General features: G+C 41.6%; 1 protein-coding gene across 5 annotated transcripts in view; it reads left to right on the top strand.

Moving 5' to 3' along the window:
• Positions 1 to 16,088, top strand: part of FBXW11 (F-box and WD repeat domain containing 11) — a 140,987-nt gene extending 124,899 nt beyond the window's left edge. For 4 of the 5 annotated variants that reach the window (XM_015141401.3, XM_015141398.3, XM_015141397.3 and 1 more), the window contains 6 exons: positions 1,410 to 1,659; positions 4,086 to 4,204; positions 6,197 to 6,307; positions 7,517 to 7,595; positions 8,844 to 9,030; positions 13,538 to 16,088. In XM_015141401.3, coding sequence (XP_014996887.1) covers positions 1,410 to 1,659; positions 4,086 to 4,204; positions 6,197 to 6,307; positions 7,517 to 7,595; positions 8,844 to 9,005 — 721 coding nt within the window. In that variant the 3' untranslated portion in view covers positions 9,006 to 9,030; positions 13,538 to 16,088. 5 annotated transcript variants of the gene reach the window in all.
• Positions 16,089 to 20,250: the final 4,162 nt, after the last annotated feature.

Here is a 20,250-nt window from a genome sequence, read left to right as displayed (position 1 = left end):
AGGCAGGAAAGCTAATTTTTGTTAAGGGTGTTCTATTCCTGTTGCTGTTCATTATAGAGATGACAACATGCTTTCCTGTAAGAGCATATACCAAGTATTAGGCTGGCTTTCTTCTTTTGGGAAACTGGTCCAGAGCAGAGAGGAGACACTCACTTCCAGGAGTCACTCCCGGACTCTTTCACCACCCCTGCCTAAAGCATCACCACCCCTGCCTGAAGCATCACCACCCCTGCCTGAAGCATCGCCACCCCTGCCTGAAGCATCACCACCCCTGCCTGAAGCATCACCACCCCTGCTTGAAGCACGCCTGGTATCCTCTCCTGGACTCAGTGCTTCCGTACCACTGCTTCTGCCAGAGATCATGTCTCAGCCTCAGAGGCCTGAGTCTTTTCCCCTCTGCCCTGTGTGAACTTGTCCTCTTAGGAGATGAGGGTTACAGAAAAGCCATGATGTGGAAGTGCTGCCCCCAAATCCCTGGACATACAAAGCAGTTGGGAGACCCTGGCTTTGTCCATAAAGCAGCTGAGTAAAGAAGTGGATGTGGTGATTGATGAGGCATCATGACTTACCCAGTTTGCAGTGGATAAATAATAGACTCAGAGGTCTGCCAGAGGTCAACAAGAACTGTAAGCTTGGAACCATTCTCAGTTCTTCAGCCAACAAGGCTCCTTCTTCCTTTTATCTCAGACTCAATACAAAATCTGCTTTCTTGAGGAATTGTCTTTTGCCATCAGCATGAGCCTGCAGACACCGTCCCTGAATACCTGACTGCTAAATACACCTAAACTCGAGCAGAGCCAGAATTAGCCACCTTTTCTGAAACCATCTCAGCACTTCTCAACAAATAAAGAAATTGCTTTTTAGGGGCACCTTTTAATCATGCCCTTAGGTTCATTAAGAATGGACCCTGTCTTAGTCTATTTGTGTTGCTATAAATGAATACCCGAGGCTGGGTAATTTATAAAAGAAAAGGGGTTTATTTGACTCATGGTTCTGCAGGCTCTGCAAGAAGCATGGTACCAGCATCTGCTTCTGATGAAGGCTTCGAGCTACTTCTCCTCATGGCAGAAGGCAAAGGCGAGCCAGTGTATGCAGATTACATGTGAGAGAGAAGCAAGAGAGAGGGCGGAGCTGCTAGGCTCTTGTCAACAGCCAGTTCTCTCAGAACTAAGAGTGAACTCCCTCCTATGAGAATGGCACCAAGTCATTCGTGAGGGATCCACCGCCATGACCCAGACACCTCCTGTCAGTCCCCACTTCCAACCCTGAGGATCAGTTTCAACATGAGATTTGGTAGAGTCAGACAAACCATATCCAAGCCATTGCAGACCCAGACAGAACTCAGATGCCAGAATCATTTCCTGGCTGTCTCCGTAATTAAGCATCATGCTTTTTCTCTTCTCTCCTAGGGTGTGGGATGTGAACACGGGTGAAGTTCTTAACACATTGATCCACCACAATGAGGCCGTACTGCACTTACGCTTCAGCAATGGACTGATGGTGACGTGTTCCAAGGACCGCTCCATTGCTGTGTGGGACATGGCTTCTGCGACCGATATCACTTTACGCCGTGTCCTGGTTGGCCACCGGGCTGCTGTCAATGTAGTAGACTTTGACGACAAGTACATTGTGTCCGCCTCTGGTGACAGGACCATCAAAGTAAGTATGTCTGCAGTCATAACCCAGCCTCCTCCTGTCCCTTTTAGAACAGAGAGAAAGCAGAGGTGGCTTATACCAACCTGGTACCTGGTAAGATCTTTATTCTCCTCTGTGCTTAGTGTAATGTTTTCAAGGTTCATCCATGTGCTTTGTAGCATCTATCAGCTTTGTCCCATTTTTGTTGTTGTTGTTGTTGTTGTTGTTTTAAGTACAGATGGGGTCTTGCTATATTGCCCAGACTAGTCTTGAACTCCTGGGCTCAAGCATTCCTCGGCCTTCCAAAGTGTTGGGATTAGAAGCATGAGCCACCACACCCAGCCAGTACTTTGTTGTTTCCAGTGGCTGAATAACATTTCATTGTTCTTCTGTTTATTAGTTGATAGACATTTTAGTTGTTTCTATTTTTTCGGCTATTACAGATGATGCTGCTATAAATATTAGTGTAGAAGTTTTCATGTTTTTAATTTTCTTAGGATGGTAACCCTCTGTTTAACTTTTTTTTTTTTTTTGAAGACAGATCTAACTCTGTCACCCAGGCTGGAGTGCAGTGACACAGTCATGGTTCACTTCAGCCTTGACCTCCTGGGCTCAAGCCGTCCCTCAGCTCAGGGACCCCTGAGGCTCCCACCTAAGCCTCCTGGCGTAGCTGGGAGTACAGGCACTACCAGGCCCGCCCCCCTGCCCATTTTTTTTTTGTAGAGACCAGGTCTCACTTTGTTGCCCAGGCTTGTGGAACTGCCAAAGTGTTTTCCAAAGGCACTGCACCGTTTTACAGTCCTGCCAGTGGTATGTGGGGGTTTCAGCTTGCGCAAAGAACATCCTTTTCATGACCAGCACTGGAAAGCATTCTTACACCTAGCCCCACAAATCACAAAGTGTGTAGCATCAGGCTTTAGACTGGATAGTTGGGAAGCTAAACAACTAGGATTTATATGTGGCAACTTACTCCCACAGTCACACCAATTGGTATGAGACCAGTGCCTGAAAGTTGAGAGGGTCTGAGCTTTATTACAAAACAGCTGTTTCATAATACCAGCATGGAGGATTTCTCCATATCCTCGCCAACACTTGCTGTTATTTGTCTCTTTTCTTTTATCTGCCCTAGTGAGTGTGCAATGGTATCTCTGGTTTTGCTTTGCATTCCCTTATTACTGATGATGCTGAACAACTTGTTGTATGCTTATTGACCATTTGTGTACTTTCTCTGGAGAAATGTCTATAAATCCTTTGCCCACTTTAAAAATTGATAATTTGTCTTTTTATTGTTGAGTTATAAGTTCTTTATATATTCTGGACACAAGCCCCTTATGAGATACATGATTTGAAAATATTTTCTCCCTTTCTGTAGGTTGCCTTTTCACTTTTTTGATGGTATCCTTTGATGCACAAATGATTTTAATTTTGATGATGTTCAATTTATCAAGACGTGCCTAGGTCCTTGATCCATTTTGAGTTAGATTTTTGTTTAAGGTATGAGGTAGATGTCCAATGCCATTCTTTTACATGTGGAGATATATTTATCTATCCCATTCAGCTGCAAATGCAGCTGTTAAGATAATTCAGGGCACTCTGGTTGCTGTGTGTCTCCTTATTTGTCTAATAATACATTGAGATGTCTATGAACATCTAAGTCTTTCAGATGATATCACAAAAGAGGGGATTATTTATTCTACATACATACAATTAGAAGTAATGTGTCAAAACAAATGGAGCTGTTCAAGAAAATATGCTGGAAAAGAGGATTATATGAAAGATGAAACTTTTTGTTTGTTTTTTGAGACAAAGTCTCGCTTTGTCACCCAAGCTGGAGTACAGTGGCACAAACACGGCTCACTGCAGCCTCAACCTGCTGGGCTCAAGTGATCTTTGCACCTCAGCCCCCTAAATAGCTGGGACCACAGATGTACACTACCACGCCCAGCTAGTTTTATTTTTTGTAGTGATGAGGTTTTACTACGTTGCCCAGGCTGGTCTCAAACTCCTGAGCTCAAGCAATTCTCCCGCCTCAGCCTCCCGAAATGCTAGGATTAGGTGTGAGCCACTGTACCCAGCTGGAAGCTTTTTTATTACATTAGCTTCATTGGGTTTGACATGTCAGCTGGTGTAAAAACATAAAATCTGGCCCAAACTCTTTCCTCCAGGTAAATGAATATCCAAACCATCTAGGAGATGTTCTCTTTGTAAAGATCTCAACGACTGGAGACTTCACTTCCCTCCGTGTTTCATTCCAGTGTTATTACTCAGCAGCCAAAGAAAATGTTATGCTGTCTAGTCTGCCCTCTAGCCTCCCAACTTTGAGTTAGAGGACACTGTATTTTATAATCACATATTTGGGTCATTCTCAGAAGCTGTCTTTTTAAGAAAGGTATATTGTGGGAGGACTTTTCCACATTCATTCTTTAAAATATTGTTAATTTGTTATACAGGTCTGGAGCACGAGCACCTGTGAATTTGTCCGTACTCTCAATGGGCACAAGCGAGGCATTGCCTGTCTCCAGTACAGGGATCGGCTGGTTGTTAGTGGATCATCAGATAATACCATTAGGTGGGTAGAAGTTGGTGTGCTGACAGAGCAGGCTGATTCTTGCCACGTTGTTGACTCATCTCCTAGTTCTAATGCTCAAAACAACTCAGAGTAAATGGGATGTTTCAGATAAGAAAGCTTTAGGTAACTTTTAGAAATGTATTTGGCTCTGTATACTCAAGTGGGAAAACCGTGTATGCCCTGGGTGGTCTTCCAGTGTTCCCCCAGTACATAAAGTTTTTTAACCTCAACTCCACCCAGGATCACTTAATATCAGAGCACTTCAGAACAGACTAGGGTGCTGCAGCCCAACTCGCTCTGACTTCCCTCACCTGTAAGCTCCCAGCTCCCTACCTAATACATGGGAGTGTACTTTATTTTTCTCTCCCAAGACTGCATTATGGAATCATCCATTCCTGCCGGGATCGTTTACCTCCATTTTTCCTTCCCAGCCCTCAGCCTCCTTGCTTTCTAATAAATCTAACTAACCTTAGACATTTTGTATCTTGTTAAGAACATGCCTTCAATATCTACTTAATTATCCCGTGCCATTTCCCCACTGTCTTAACACACTCTAGTGGCTTTACATAAGTGACTAAACTTAACTTTGGTTTATAATCAAATTGACTAATGTTTGGTCAAAATAAAGATAGGGTTCAAGATTATTAAAAAAAAATACACATACTAGTAGCTTTACATAAGCTTTACTAAACTTTGGTGTTTATAACCAAATTGCCTAATGTTCGTTCAAAATAAAGATTGGGTTTAAGATTATTACAAAGTTTTTTTTTAAAGGCAAGCAAATAACAAAAAAGCTATAACGGCTCTTTAAGTTTGCTTTATCATTTTAGGCTTTAAGATACCATAAAGTTAGTTTAGAGCTTAAATCTTGATTCTCTTATATTCGTCACGCTTTGTGGTATTGCTTAATGTTTCATCAGTAAACAGTTCTTAACCTCCTCACTGGAATTGTTGAGGTTTTACAAGATAGTAATGTGTATTACTCTGCAGCTTATAGAAGAGAACCACTTTGGAGTCATAGAGGCAGTACTGAATGACTTTGATCACAGATTAGAGATGCTGTCATCACGGGTACTAAGATTTGCTAAGGGCAGCTGTAATAAAATGATCTTTGGATGTATCATAGGAATTACTGGTAGAGAGGCTAAGAAAAAGTTATGATAGAATTAATTTGCTCACTTTATTTTGTACATGCTAACTAGCTATGATTTTTTTTTCTGCAAATACGGTAGAAAATCAGTCATAATAGGAAAAAAGATCTCTAACTCCAGAATGGAGTTATATGCAGAGAAAAAGATTTGGTGTAGTCAATGGGTTTATATTTCCGCCAGAACACTGCGTGTACCTAATCAGTCTCCCACTCTGACCTTGTACATCAATTCCAGTATTCAGCATATAGTATCAAGGAAGGGGTATCCACAGGCCTCATCAAGAGAGAGCTGCTGGTCCACCAGTTCTAACCTCAGTGGTCCTCATGGACTCCACTGTGCTAGAATTACCTTGGGCGGAAGCTTTACCCGATGGCTGTATGTGATATCTCCCTTCCCACCTTGTCTCATCTGTGCTTTTTCTCCTTTACTGCCTACAATCCCTGTCTCCCCAGAAAAGTCTTTCCTACACCATTTGTCTACATGGTTTTTATCAACTCAGACATCAAGAGAATGCCTAAGAACTAAATAGAATTGACGTTTCTTGTTTGTTGATTTTATTTAAATAGTAATACAGACACATGATTAAAAACAGTTTCAAATCATATAAAAGGAAATAGAATAAAAAGTAAGGCTTCCTCCTAGGTTAGTGCTTGGAAACACACAGATGGTATAAATGTATACATATAGCTTTATATGTGTGGTGTGTACTGGAAGTGAGATAGAAATAAAGAGTTCCAAGATAGTGAAAAATTATATCTGTATGGAACAGATATAAAAAACTTACAGATAGTGTGAATCATGTGTGGGAAATTGTTTCACAGAGGTCTGTTTTTCATTCAAGGCTCTGGGATATTGAATGTGGTGCCTGTTTAAGAGTCCTAGAGGGACATGAAGAATTGGTCCGATGCATCCGGTTTGATAACAAGAGGATTGTCAGTGGGGCCTATGATGGGTATGTCTTTCAGATTTTCAGATGTACTGCTATAACTATATCAACAAGAAAAAGAAATGTTGTATATTAAGCAACTCTGTATGTACCAGGTCCTATGGTAGGTTTCTGTGTAGTGGTGGATGGCAGGTATTATTATACCAGTTGTTTAGGTGAGGACACTCAGGCCCAGAAAGAACTAAATCTTGCCCCAAATGACAGAGGCAGAGTCACTGTGGTTCCTAAACTTATGCTTTGAGTCATTGTTGTAAACTCCAGCAATAGCTGAGGTTGTGAGTGTACTCACTTCTTTGCTTTACCCCTAAATTAAGCCAGGCGCTCTCTCTCTGTCTCTCTGTCTCTGTGTGTGTGTATGTGTGTTCTTTTTCTCTCTGTGTGTGTGTATGTGTGTTCTTTTTCTCTCTGTGTGTGTGTGTATGTGTGTTCTTTTTCTCTCTGTGTGTGTGTATGTGTGTTCTTTTTCTCTCTGTGTGTGTGTATGTGTGTTCTTTTTCTCTCTGTGTGTGTGTGTATGTGTGTTCTTTTTCTCTCTGTGTGTGTGTATGTGTGTTCTTTTTCTCTCTGTGTGTGTGTATGTGTGTTCTTTTTCTCTCTGTGTGTGTGTATGTGTGTTCTTTTTCTCTGTGTGTGTGTGTGTTCATGTGTTCAATAATAAGTTTCTTCTTTTCCCCTTTTGGTAAATTGAACAAACCCTCTTTAAAACACCTCACTATATTTTAAATGGGCAAATGGCAACTGTAAATCTTTCCAGATGACCTTATATATACTTCCCAAATGGGTTGGTTGGTCTGTCTGTACTCCTATTACTAACTTCCAGCATTTGCTTAATTTGGAGAAAGGTATCCTTGGAATTTCACACAGAGCCCTAGCTTCTGTCAGCAGCACCTCCTCAGCCCTAGAGAGTCCCCTGATGAATGAACTTGGTGACACAGGTTATCAGGTCCGGAACTGAATTTAGATAACCTGAAGTTGTTTTCTTATCTCCCTTAAAATAATATTTCTTTAAAATTTCAGCAATTCTGAGAATGTGTTGGTTCTTAATTTTTCTGAAGTCAAGTGTAATTGGTTCAGATGATTTGTAAAAACATAAGCATGTTCCCCATTAGCTTTTATAAATAGGCAGTTCAGATGCACTACTTTTTGTCAAGGAAATGTTTGACAGCATATAAATTGTTCATTTTTCCACTAATCACATCTCATTTCCCTTTCTAGGAAAATTAAAGTTTGGGACTTGCAAGCTGCTCTTGACCCTCGAGCCCCAGCGAGCACATTGTGTTTGCGCACATTGGTGGTACGTGACCTCTTAAGACAGGAATTGGTTCCCTGTGCTGGAGGATGACCATTTGCAGATAGCCCTGTCTAGGTGTATCACAGGAGCGCTTGTGTATCTCACAAGATGCCTTCAGAGAATTTCACTGTTCATTTTGTTTAGCCAAAATCAGAGAATATTTGATGCTTACATTACTGTGAGCACTTTTCTAAGGGGAGACATAATGCAACTTCAGATATGAAGGCAGGCATCCTGATTTGTAGGTGGACTGGTTTCCTCATAGGGCAAGCAATATTTCCTTCTTGCAGGTTTGAAGATTTCTTAATATGGCTACTTGTGGTTATGTTATGTTTTAATAACAGCACATTTTTATACTATATATAAATTTTTATGCTATATGTAAGTACTGTTGTATTTTTGAAGAGAGAGTCATTTGGGAATATCGGTAGATTTAAAAAAATTTTTAGTAGCTTTATCTTTTATTTCTATTTCTTCACTTCTTGCATTTAGTAGAAGATGCAGAACTCTCTTTCTTCTTGATTTTAATGGGAACCCTTATAATGTTTCACCATGAATTTTGATGCTGGCAGCAGTTTGAGGTAGATCCTGGTCATGTTAAACAAACTGTCCTTCTGATTCTAGGTTTTTCCAGTGGATTTTTAGAGTGCATCAAGAATGGGTATTATGTATTGTTGTTTACTTTTCTAAGGCCCTTTGTGAGATGATCTTTGAAATATTGGTAGAGTCTAAGATACAGAGTTGAATGAAAGAAAAGGCCTAGCAGGGGGTGCCGGGCGCAGTGACTCATGCCTGTAATCCCAGCACTTTGGGAGGCCGAGGCGGGTGGATCTCAAGGTCAGGAGATCAAGACCATCCTGGCTAACACAGTGAAACCCCATCTCTACTAGAAATACAAAAAATTAGCCAGGTGTGGTGGCGGGCGCCTGTAGTCCCAACTACTCGGGAGGCCAAGGCAGGAGAATGACGTGAACCCCGGAGGCGGAGCTTGCAGTGAGCGGAGATCACGCCACTGCACTCCAGCCTGGGTGACTGAGCGAGACTCTGACTCAAAAAAAACAAAAAAGGCCTAGCAGGAAAAGAAAGAAAAGCATTTGTTCTTGGGATGAAGGACACAGTTCAGTGAGCTCTGTACAGTCGTGTAAGAAGTCTGTTTAAGTGGCTTCATTTTCATCTGCCAAATTTCTCATTGTGAGATATCAGGGACTGTAAAGATGTCATTTTATTCATGAAGTTTTTAATATTTCATAGGAACATTCTGGACGTGTGTTTCGGCTACAGTTTGATGAGTTTCAGATCATCAGCAGCTCCCATGATGACACTATTTTGATTTGGGATTTCTTAAATGTGCCTCCCAGTGCCCAGAATGAGACCCGTTCTCCCTCCAGAACATACACTTACATCTCTAGATAACAGTCTGCACTTTCACCCGTTTCAGGTGAGTACTGTCCCTTCCCCTTCCAATTTTGCTGATTGAATTCACCTTCCCTTTGGGGGAATTTTGTGATTTGGGTTCCTTGGTGATGGGAACTAAGGTCTCTTAGATGTGTCAGCTTTTGCAGAGTTCAAGTATCAGGCTAGATCTCTATAGTCACATCCATACAAGGTTTCAGTTGGAATCCTGCCTATTGTGTGGGTTTTCATTATTGGCAGATGATAAACATGGTTCCTGTTTTTAAAAACTGTGTTCCTAAATGATTTTTAAGGTCATAATCAATTTAACACCAGTAAAATCCCTTGAATTTTATTTTGGGGTACAAGAAACTTCTTTTTCTCTTTCTTTCCTGTCCTTCAGTTCTTTTATTAAAAAAAAAAAATCATCATCTGACAAAACATTCAAAATCCGCCTCTTCCCCACTACCACAATCCACCCACTACCGTCATTCCCTCAAGGGTGGATCAGAGAAGAGCATCTGTTGAGAGACCCCTAAAACCTATTCTGCTTCCACGAAACACAGCAGATATGCTGAGAAGCAGAGTCCTTCACTCTGGCTACAGGAACATTGAAAGTCATTGTAACCATTGATGACAGAATGCTTTGATTATTACTAAGAGTGTTCAATCTGGAAGATGAGAAGTCTTACTTGGCTGTGTCCTAGGAACTGATGACTTAGGAACAGTATTGACAACTCTGTGTGTTCTGCTGAGGGCCAGTGAATTCTACACACATTAAACTTTGTAGATTGAATAAATGTTTACACATAATCATACTACTATGGATATATGTCTATAAAGACTGTTGTGATTTTAATGAAATTTGTGTTTATTTAAAATCATTACTTAATTCTTAGTGGCTTTTTATCATTACATATTTTCCTGTTCATTGAATTTCAAAAGTATAAGGAAGTCCATGTGCAGAATTAGGAATTTTTTTTGATGGAGAGATTGAGAACTCTTGGTACTATTCACTAAGTTACCATCTTTTCAGATACTCTTTCATCAGGATTCCAAGATCCAATAAATAGAACTCCACCAGGAAGTTGGTCTTACCTAGAGGTCAAGAAACTATATATATAGCCAGGGACCAAAATCGACTCACTACCTGTTTTTTGTTTGTTTTGTTTTGTTTTGTTTTTAATTAGTCTCTGCTTATCCTTTTTTTTTTTTCCTGTCTCCACAGGCTAAGAATAGTTTTTACATTTTTAAATGCTTAAAAAAATTAAAAGAAGAATATTTTTTTCATGACATGCAATAATTAGATGAAATTTAAATTCCATTGTTTATAAATAAAGATTTTTGATACACAGCCATGCTCATTCCTTTATGTGTTGTCTGTGGCTGTTTTTGTGCTTCAGTGGCAGAGCTTAGTAGTTGCAACAGAGACCTTATGGCCTACAACGTCTGAAATATTTACCATATGGCCCTTTCAGAAAAAGGACCTTTTTTTTTTTTTTTTTTTTTTGCTGACTTCTGGTCTTGCCCTGCTCCATCTATTAGCAGTAAACCAAGGGTCTACATCAGGAATGGCAAATAATTTGTGTTTTCTTCATGCCCACTGAGTTTGGTCAGTAGTGGCTGGTGGGAGTGTTGCCTTTGGAAGGATTCTGGGACCCCATGAACCCCAAAGGACTGGTTGTGGTTGGTTATGTCTGCCTTGCAGGAGTGACCTGTAAGCCACTTACCTATTTGCTGTTACGGGTCTCGGGTGTGTTCAGACTGTTCCTGATCATAATCTTCTGCCCTGCTGCTTTCTTTCTGGATAGATTCTTCATAAGTCAGTTGAAAAATCCACATGGCAGAATTATTATAATTATTGAATGGAGCCTTAAAATAGGAATTCCAGAGGAAGGAGGCAAGGATCTCTTGAGTGATTGCTCCTCCCCCCGACCTCCCCTCCCAATAAGCCTAAGAAAATGTAGGGAAGGAGGAATGGACCCAAGTAAAAACGGCTTAAGGAGGCATATGGCAAAATTCAAGACATCCGTATCACGGTTTTCTTTTTCTGGTGTATTACAGTAGATGAACTGACAACATCTATATGTTACCTGCAAGTGCCCTGAGCAAGATTCCTTTGGTTGAGAGATGAAGCAGTGATCACCAATGCTGTTTCTTACTGGCTGTGGTAGAAAGGAAACTTGTGTTACTTCCTCCAGGCCCTCCTCCTACCCACCTTTTATGGAAACCTCAGAATAGCTGCCTAGTTGTGATCAATTATAAGTCAATGGAAAAATCTTATCTGCTTAAGCTGGTGGTTCCCTGTATCCCAGCACAAGCAGTGAGACCCCAAATGTGCTTGTCTCTCCAATTTTATTACTTTTAACAACCTTGGCAGTCAACTTTATAGATTTTACTGCTCTTTTCTAAATTCTTTTTTTTTTTTTCCTTTTGAGACAATGTCTTGCTCTGTCACCCAGGCTGGAGTGCAATGGTGCAATTTTGGCTCACTGCAACCTCTGCCTCCCAGGCTCAGGTGATCCTCTTGCTTCAGCCTTGTGAGTAGCTGGGGCTACAGGCATGTGTCATCACACTCAGCTAATTTTTTTATTTTTATTGGAGACGAGGTTTCACCATGTTGGCCAGGCTGGTCTCGAACTCCTCGCCTCAAGTGATCTGCCTGCCTCGAACTCCTGAAATGCTGGGAATACAGGAGTGAGCCACCGCGCCCAGCCCCAAATTCTTTTCATTTATTATAACATGAAAAAAATTATAACCATGTGTTATGTGTAATAAGAAACACTACCCTAATGGTGATTTAACCTTGCAGTAAAATATTCACCCGTAAAATATCAGGTGAGAGTCTCTCCATGTCAGCAAATGCAGTAATAGATTTATTTACAGAGTCATTGTTAAAAAAGTAACATGTAAGAGCTGTATGTTGTATTATATATTCAGTAGCTCAAAATTTATTTTTTTTTCTTATTACAAGACAATATAAGATCATTATTAGGAAATTTGAAAAAGTAGATACGCCAAAAGAAGAAAGTAAACTCCTGCTCATGGTTTACCACTAACTCCTTTTTATAGATCCTTTCAGGCTTTTTAAAGTGATGCTTGATAACTAACTGGACATTTTTAAACATGTTTTTCTTCTTTATTGTGAAATGCTTGTGTTAGTAATGTCAGTATTTGTCCAAATTATTCCAATTGCCAAATTATATTAGATTGTTTGGATATGCTCTCTCGTTACATATTTATCCTCCCCAACCCCCAGTTTTTAGTGATTATAAAAACAATGCTATGATTATTCTTTTAACCTAATCTTTGTCCAACCCTTTGTCAGCTTTGGATGGGATTCTGGAAATGTGTGGAGAGTCTGGGTTAAAAGGTATCATGTTTGAAGACTTTTTTTTTTTTAAATTATACTTTAAGTTCTAGGGTACATGTGCATATGTAGGTCATTTTGCTTTCCAAAAGATTCAGTCAGTTTATGCTCCCCTCAGCAGCATTTGAGAGTGCTCACTTCTGGTCCCAGGGCATTAATGTTTTTGAAATAATTCAGGTTCCCTTAAATATCCTTAATGGGAAAAAAGTAGCAAATGAAATTGAATCTTGAATTCATTGAGAAGACTTAAGATTCTTGATCTTTATGAAAATTGACAACCTTTTGGGAAAATCACCTTTTAAAAAAAGCATTCAAGCTTTAAAAAGTCTCTCTCACCTTTTTTTTTCCCCCACCTAAGGTGACTTTAGACTTTCTAGGCCAGTGGTTTAGTGCATCATTGATTGTGACATAATCTGAGTGAGTTTTTACTTTGCTTTTATTTAGAATAGAAAATGTCAGCCTGCATTATACATAAAAATGATATTGTGAATATGAATATTCTCATGAATATTGTTTTACGTATGTGTACATATTTACATACATGATGAATGTAGAAATTGTGATTGAAATGTGTTTCTGACTCAAAGCCATAGTCAAAAAATTATGGAACATTCAGTGACCTTTCCCCCTACACTGTTGTTTTACAAATGATTTACTTATTAAAAAGGAAGTCATTTCGGATTACTAGCAATATTTTAGAAAGGCTAATTTTTGCATATTTTTGTTTCCTAGTGATCAATGAGGGCTCTCGTGAGAATATGAGATGGGTCCCTTGTAGGTTCTGAATGTCATAAAGATTATGCTAAATATAAAATCGAATGTGAAGCATCTTTTGTTCTATGTGTACTTTTTCAGAGCAGTACTCTCAGTACTTAAGTTATAGGGTCAGCTCACTCCTTGAATCCCTTCTCTGTCACTTGTTGACTCTTTGAACTAAACACTTAGCCTTTCTGAGCCTTAGTTCTCTTATTTGTGAAGCGGGTGTTTATAATAGTTTCTTCCTCATGGGATTGTTGTGAGGTTTAAATAAATGTGATACCTGGTATGTAGTACACTCAAAACAACTTACAGCTTCTATTGTGAATGCTAATAAGTTATGCATGTAGCTGTGTGCATGGGGATGGGGTGTAGTGTGTATATCCTCATCTAAACACTCCCTTTGTTTTTGTATTTCTTTCCTCAGGGTTTTCTAGTCTTGAACTACTGGCTACATGGCTACCAATGCCTAAGGGAGTTCGTTCACAGCTGAGTTATGAAGCTGGAATTGGTTCTAGACGCTGGGTAGATGCAAAGCAGCCTAACTCTTCAAGTACCGACATTTCTCACCTCTGATTCTGGCTCTCCTTTGAGAAGGATACCTTAGCTTCCCTGACTTCAAGTAGAACAGAAGCCTGTTTCCTTCCCTCATCAGTGAAAATATCTAATGTTTCAAATGTAAATTGTTCATAGAAAAGGAACATAGAATCTGTTTTACAGAAGTAAATCGACCGTCAAGAGAAGACTTGGCCTCTAATTTATATTGCTTTGCACTTTGGTTTGATATTAAGAAACAGCATTCTTCTTCAGTGAAATTTTGGGTGCCAAACACCTACCCAGAATGTCCAGGGCTTTCATTCTGAAAAGTTAGCATTCTCCTTTTGACCGTCCAAGTCATTATGAATTCTGACTTGTTGTATTAGGAACATGTTGGACAATGGAAAAATTTCTCTGGATTGTTTTAGTAATATTTTTGGGATTATACTTCCTTTCTGTACCAATTTCTTTTAATTTAAAGAACTATAAGTCAGTTATATTATCTCCCAACAGGTAATATAGCTCTTTTCTTTTATTAGCTGTTCTCTGTCCCCCAACCATCTCCTGATATTTGGTAGAGTAACACCTTTATACGTGTGCTTGCCTCCTAATTTAAAATACTGTATTCGCATGTAGATATAATGTACATAACAGTTTAACCTCAAAGTTGCTGGAGTCAGGGCCCCCTGTGCTTGAGACACTAATACAGAGTGTGTTCGCACTTAGCCATGGGCTGGGCTCAAGAACCTGATACCAGGGTTGATGTGGATTACCTAGAACCCTTCCTGCAGTATTCATACAGTGTTTTTATTTTGTTGTTGTCATTGCGTGTGTGTGGTTTGTGTGTGTTTTTAATGAGAATCTTGTTTTAAAATGTAATTTCTAAAGTTTAACACAAAATGTTTTATTTGTTGTGGAGTATGTATTATACAATAGAGAGGTACCTTAAACATTTTTTGTTCTTATTCTTTTTCTCATAAGTACTCCTGAGTACTAGTGGTCACCTCCCATAGTATTCATTTGGCTTCACTGTCAAAAATCATTATTCTGTGCAGTCGTGGCCCTGGGAAGGGGAAATAAGAAGGCCCTGTTGACAGGCTGTCTTGGCTCTGGAATTCATGCATCCTGGCCTTGCCAAGGTTCTGGCAGGGCCCGCTGGTGTGTTGGAGCCTGCTGGGCAGGTCAGGTGGGTTCAGAGGCCTATGCTGAGGGGTGGGCATTCCTAAGTGGAGTAAAACCTCAAGCCCATGAATCCCACCCCAGACATCTCTGGTGTCACCTGCTGCTGTGGCCCCAGCAGGTTCTGAAGGCTCCGAGTACTCCCGACTACACAGCACAAATGTGTAAATGGCACTGTTGCCCTGACAGTGCATGGAAAGGACGTTGGCATCCAATTGGCACTCCTTCTCCCTCCCTTATTCAACATTAGGTTTGATTTGCCCTTTGCCATTGTTTCCAAAGATCAAGGAATGTCAATAACATTTTAAAGGACCAATAAACAGCCTCCTATAAATGAAACCTCTTCCCGTGGAAGCACACTCTACTACTAAAGGGAAGGCCCCTGGGCTCTGATTTGTCCTTTGCATTGAGAACGGTGTGGGGATCAATGTGTGTGTATGTGATTTGTTTATCAAGTTGGCTTTGCTTTTTTAGTATTTCTTTAAAAAAAAAAAAAAATCCTTCCCATGTTACTAAATTAATTTATGTTTTTGAGAGGTTGAGTCTCAAAGTGTAAACAATAAACCCCCTTCTTAAGGTGGATATTGTAAGCTTGATGGTGGTGGTGAAAGTGATTTAGCTTTGACCACTTTTCATCTTCCAGCTTCAATATCAAACTGGTTAGGAAAGCCCAGGGGGAAGGGAGAGGCAGGGGAGGAGGCAATTCTGAATGAATGAATGGATTTTTTGTTGCTTTTGCATGTTTAATATAGAAGTTTCCTTTGTTCCTTGGGAGATCATGGCCTTTGAATATGCACACAACCTTTGAATTGTGCCTACTAAATTATAGCAGGGGACTTTGGCACCCAAGGAATTCTGACTTTCTGGGATTATAGTAATTCCCAGCCATCCTCTGGACTTTATTTTGCTAACCATAATTGAGCAAATGTAAATTACTGCTATATTAATGTTTTAAAGCACTGGGATAGTCTAATTCTAACTTGTAATTAATTATGTTTGCCAATTATCTGTTTGAAATAAATTTGTGTCTGAACAGCTATTGAAACTGTTAAATTGTACAGATATTATTCATGACAGCTTTGTACTGTGGAATGTGCTTAATAAAAAACAAAAAAGTTTGACTTTTGTCCAATAAATTGCTAAGTAATGTCAATAAATCAAGTATGGGTATTATGCAGTGCACCTAATCTGGCTTCATGCAATTGTTACTTCAGCTACTGATTCAAAGCCAATACTCTTAATAAAGTGTTGCAATACTCTGATGTTCTGTTAAGAAATTTTTCAAAGAAACTGTTAAGTGCTGTTAGGAATTCAGTGACATGCAGTTAAATTTTATAGATTTTTAGAATCATCTGCTCTGTAAAATGAGGTTGAAGGCAAACCGGTTTTGGCCTGTGAGAATGTTGTAGAAGATGATATAATTCCTTGTCTTGGGCTTTTACCGAAAGCTAGCTTGAATCTCAGGAGTTAGCTGAGGTCTAGCTAAGAAGTCTTCCCCTGAAAATCTGCTTCCCACACATAATTGCTTCACAAGTTACTGTCAACATGAAAATGGTCTCTGAGACGTCCCAAGTGGCTTTCAGGTGTGAGTGGATCCTCCCCTTCTTGAAGAAGGGCTGTAGAGGTGTGAGAGGAGCAGTTTCGCAGCCCTCTCCACCATAGCATCAGAAACGAATAGTTTTGTGTGTGCAAGTGTGTCACTAGTAGAGTACTGAAGCAGAAAAAAATCCAGTTAGTATCTGTAGGATTCTACTCAGAAGTTCTGCTACTCAGTAGAACTGAGTGGAAGCTGAGTTTGTTAGATAGCTAGGCTAAACTTTCCCCGTTAGTCAACCCAACTGGTAATACGGACTTTTTGCATGAGATTAGAGTATTCCTATGTAATTGTTCGCACCCACTTTTCTTGTAGAAAATGTTTTTCAAATGTGTCATACGCATGTGGTTAAGAGAACCCAATTTACGTATCACAGAAAGAGTAAAAAGTAATTTTTCCTCTCCCCCTTAACCCCCAGTCCCTCAAATGATGGTTAACCAGTTTCTTTCATGTCCTTCAATAGATACCCTCTTTTCTATACACAGCGTGCTTTTCCAGCTGGGGAAGACCCTGGGAGCTTGTCTTGTAGGTGCTAAGATATCGGGGCTCCTGCTGGCTCGTTGCACAGAGCTGAATCCAACACCTTGTAGACACTCAGCCTCTGTGGGATGACTGAGTGTATGGCCATCTCAAGGTGTTTACCAGCCCACAGTTGGGACGACGGACCCCATACACCAAATGCACTAATTCAGTAGTTTAAAAATTATATTGGTTAGGTGTAGCCATGTGAAAGATTCGTAGGGCAGGTCATAAGTAACTTTTTCATAGTGTATGCCAGGTAAACTGGAAAGTAGAATCCTATAAATGAGATTGTATTGTTCATTATTTTCAACTTCGTGTTCATCTGCTCATCCTTTCTCTAGGAATTGTTTGATTTCATTGCTCAGAGTATGTGAGTTATTACTGGGCTGGCCTGGGAGAACCTGGAAATTACAAGACCAAGGACTTGAGTGGGGTCAGATTTAGGAACAGCTTAAACCTGATGTTCTGGTGAGATCTCAGTGTGTACAACTTAAGCTCTCTCTACCCTTCACCACCACCTTCAGATCCTGTGGACTTTGCCATTTCTTGCAGGCTGTGTTTGTACTTCCAAATCCTACCAATACAGGGTATTGGGAAGGACTGTTTTTTTAAGCATCTAGCTCTGTTGCCCAGGTTGGAGTGCAGTGGTGCAATCATAGCTTACTGCAGCCTCGAACTCTAGGACTCAAGGGATCCTCCTGCCTCAGCCTCCCAAGTTGCTGAGATTACAGGCTTGAGCCATCACGCCCAGTGGGAGGGATATTCTTACAACACCATCGAGACCATCCTATGGGGGCCACTTGTCCACCGAATGGCAGAGAGGAAAGAGCCTGGGCTTTGGGGCCCAGAGACCTAGCTCAGGATTGGAGCCCTGCCACCTAATTGGCAGCAGGCCTCATGGGCAAGGGCATGTATTATCCTGAACCCGAACTCCTTGGCTGGCAAGTAGAGGCAGTGTTTTAAGATTACTGTGGGGATTAAATGACATCTCTAAAGTGCCTAGCACAGTGCCCTGTAGCTTCAACTTAGACATTTAAACAAAGGGAACAGAATGCACAGAGGGGAGAAAGGGACCGGAGCTAGTGGAATTTGGGTGTTGTGCTGTCAAATAAATGTGCTCAGGCAAACCTGAAGCCAGTCTGGGCCTCTTGAGGGGAAATATAAGAGCTGACCATCTCCTGTGAGGACTGGTTTCAGTGAGGACTTGAGTTTGTAACCAGTGCCTGGGTTGTTCAGTGGGTGGAAGAGTGGGAGATGGACCAGTGAATAGGTTTATACTGAGTTATATTTGTTAGTTTTTTAATTACAAATAATTTTAAAGGTAGTCAACCTATCATATCCCCAGCTAGTATTTCTGGGAAGAGAATGGGGTCTAAACATGTCACTATCCTCAGTGAATTGTATTGTCTCCAGAGGGGATGGGAGAATTTCATGCCTTCAGGGTGTGTATAGGTGGTGGGTGATGGCGGGAGAAAAGGTTGGGTCATGCCAACTACAGCAAGAATGAAGATAAGTGAGTGAATAAAAAATAAAGATTCGTGGGTGCCAGGCTGCTGGTGAGGACTTTGTGTACTCTCATCCTCCCAGTAGCCCTACATGGTTTATGTTCTTACCGTTTTACGGTTGAAGATATTGAGGCTCAGATCTGTCTTTGTGAGCAGCTGGGCTTAGCGTTGATTCTGGTCTGTCTTGGGGGCCACAGCTGGCCTCTTGGCACGCTGCCCTACCATCTCCCTTTCTATGCTCCGTGGGCCCCTGGATGCCCGCAGTTTCCCTGAAGAGCCAGGCTCAGACTGTGTGGTCCCTTGGCACCCACAGACCCTCTGCCCTTCTCTTCTCCCCTCCACTGATATGTCCCTGGCATATGTTCTTGGTGTGTCTTCAACAATGCACCAAGTGTGATGGAGTGCAAGGGACCGGACAGGTGCAGGGGCCCGACTGTGGCCATCCCTGTGGGCCATGCTGGGGAGTGGGGGCTCTATCCTGGGGGCAGGGGCAGCCACTGGCTGGTTTTAAGCTCAGGAGTGACCAGTTAGAAAGCTAGAGTTAAGATTCAGGAGAGAGATGTTAAGGTCCAGAATAGGGAACACTGAGGAGGTGAGAGAGGGTGTTGGGAGCCACGGGGTTTGGTGTGGAGGGAGCTGGAGGCGCTGGCAACAGCATTCATATTCAATGCGTGTCTCCCGGGTGCCACTAGATGGGGCTATAATGGAAGAAGACACAAAGTCCCTGCTCTCAGGAAGCTTCCATTCTGGAAGAAGGGAACAGTGTGCAGTGATTGCTGTAGTGTCCACAAACATACATTTACAAGATAAATTCAGATTGTGTTGACTGCCGTGAAGAGGATACACTGGGCAGCGTTCAGGTGTGGCCTGGGGGACACTGGATCCAAGATCTCAATAAGCAGGCGCTGGTCATGCACTGAGCTGGGACAGGATGTTCTAGGCTGCAGGCATGGACACACCAAGTCCTTGAGGTGGGGATTTCTGGATTGGGCAATGGGCTGGAGGGGTGTCCAGTCTCCCAGATAAGGGAATTGGGGTTGATCCAGGAGGTGGAAGGGGGATGCATTTGGATGTGGACATTGGAGGGGCCCCAGAGAGGTTCGAGTGGAGCCCCTGGGCTGCCTAGAAGAGAAGGAGACAAGTGGTGGTTTCAGAAGAAAGAGCCCAGAGGAACATCTGCATTTAGGAAAGGGGCACGGAGGCCAAGCCAGTGACAAAGGTGGGAAGGAGCAGTGGGAGAGGCAGAAGCGTGTTACCCAGCAGTCTTTTCAGGGCCTGTGGATGCTCTCAGAACTTGGAAACTCTCTTTTGCAAACACTTGCCTCCAAGCTGCCTGGGCCTCCTGGGGAACAATGCCTGTCCACTAATCACACCGCAGGACACCTAATCCCGCTTCACACTTCTTCCAAGACAGCACCACACTCTCCTAACGGCCAGGGCTCTGGCAGCAATAACAAACAGGCGCCCGGGAATAGCTTCTCCACTCTGGCCCTTGCCTGGCTTGTCCTTGGGAACACTCCCTGCAGCCCATCTGCACAAACAGACAGGGGCCAGGTCTGTGCCTCAGGAATGAAGAGAGAAAAGGGACCATCGGGGCTTTTGCCACCAAAGGCGAAAGCATTTTATAGAACGGGCTGCGAGTTTTTGTTTCAGGAAATTTCATCATGTCTCCAAGAAGAGGAGGGGGAAAAAGAGAGAGAGAAAGAGAGCGAGAGAAACAGAGGTGGGCAAGGGGGAGAAAAAGAGAGAGAGAGAGAGAGAGAGGGAGAGAAGTTAATTGGCCTCAGATTTTCTCACTCCCTT

This window comes from Macaca mulatta, chromosome 6, assembly GCF_049350105.2.
Source record: "Macaca mulatta isolate MMU2019108-1 chromosome 6, T2T-MMU8v2.0, whole genome shotgun sequence".
Taxonomy (NCBI): Eukaryota; Metazoa; Chordata; class Mammalia; order Primates; family Cercopithecidae; genus Macaca; species Macaca mulatta.
This window is presented reverse-complemented; position numbering and strand designations above follow the sequence as displayed.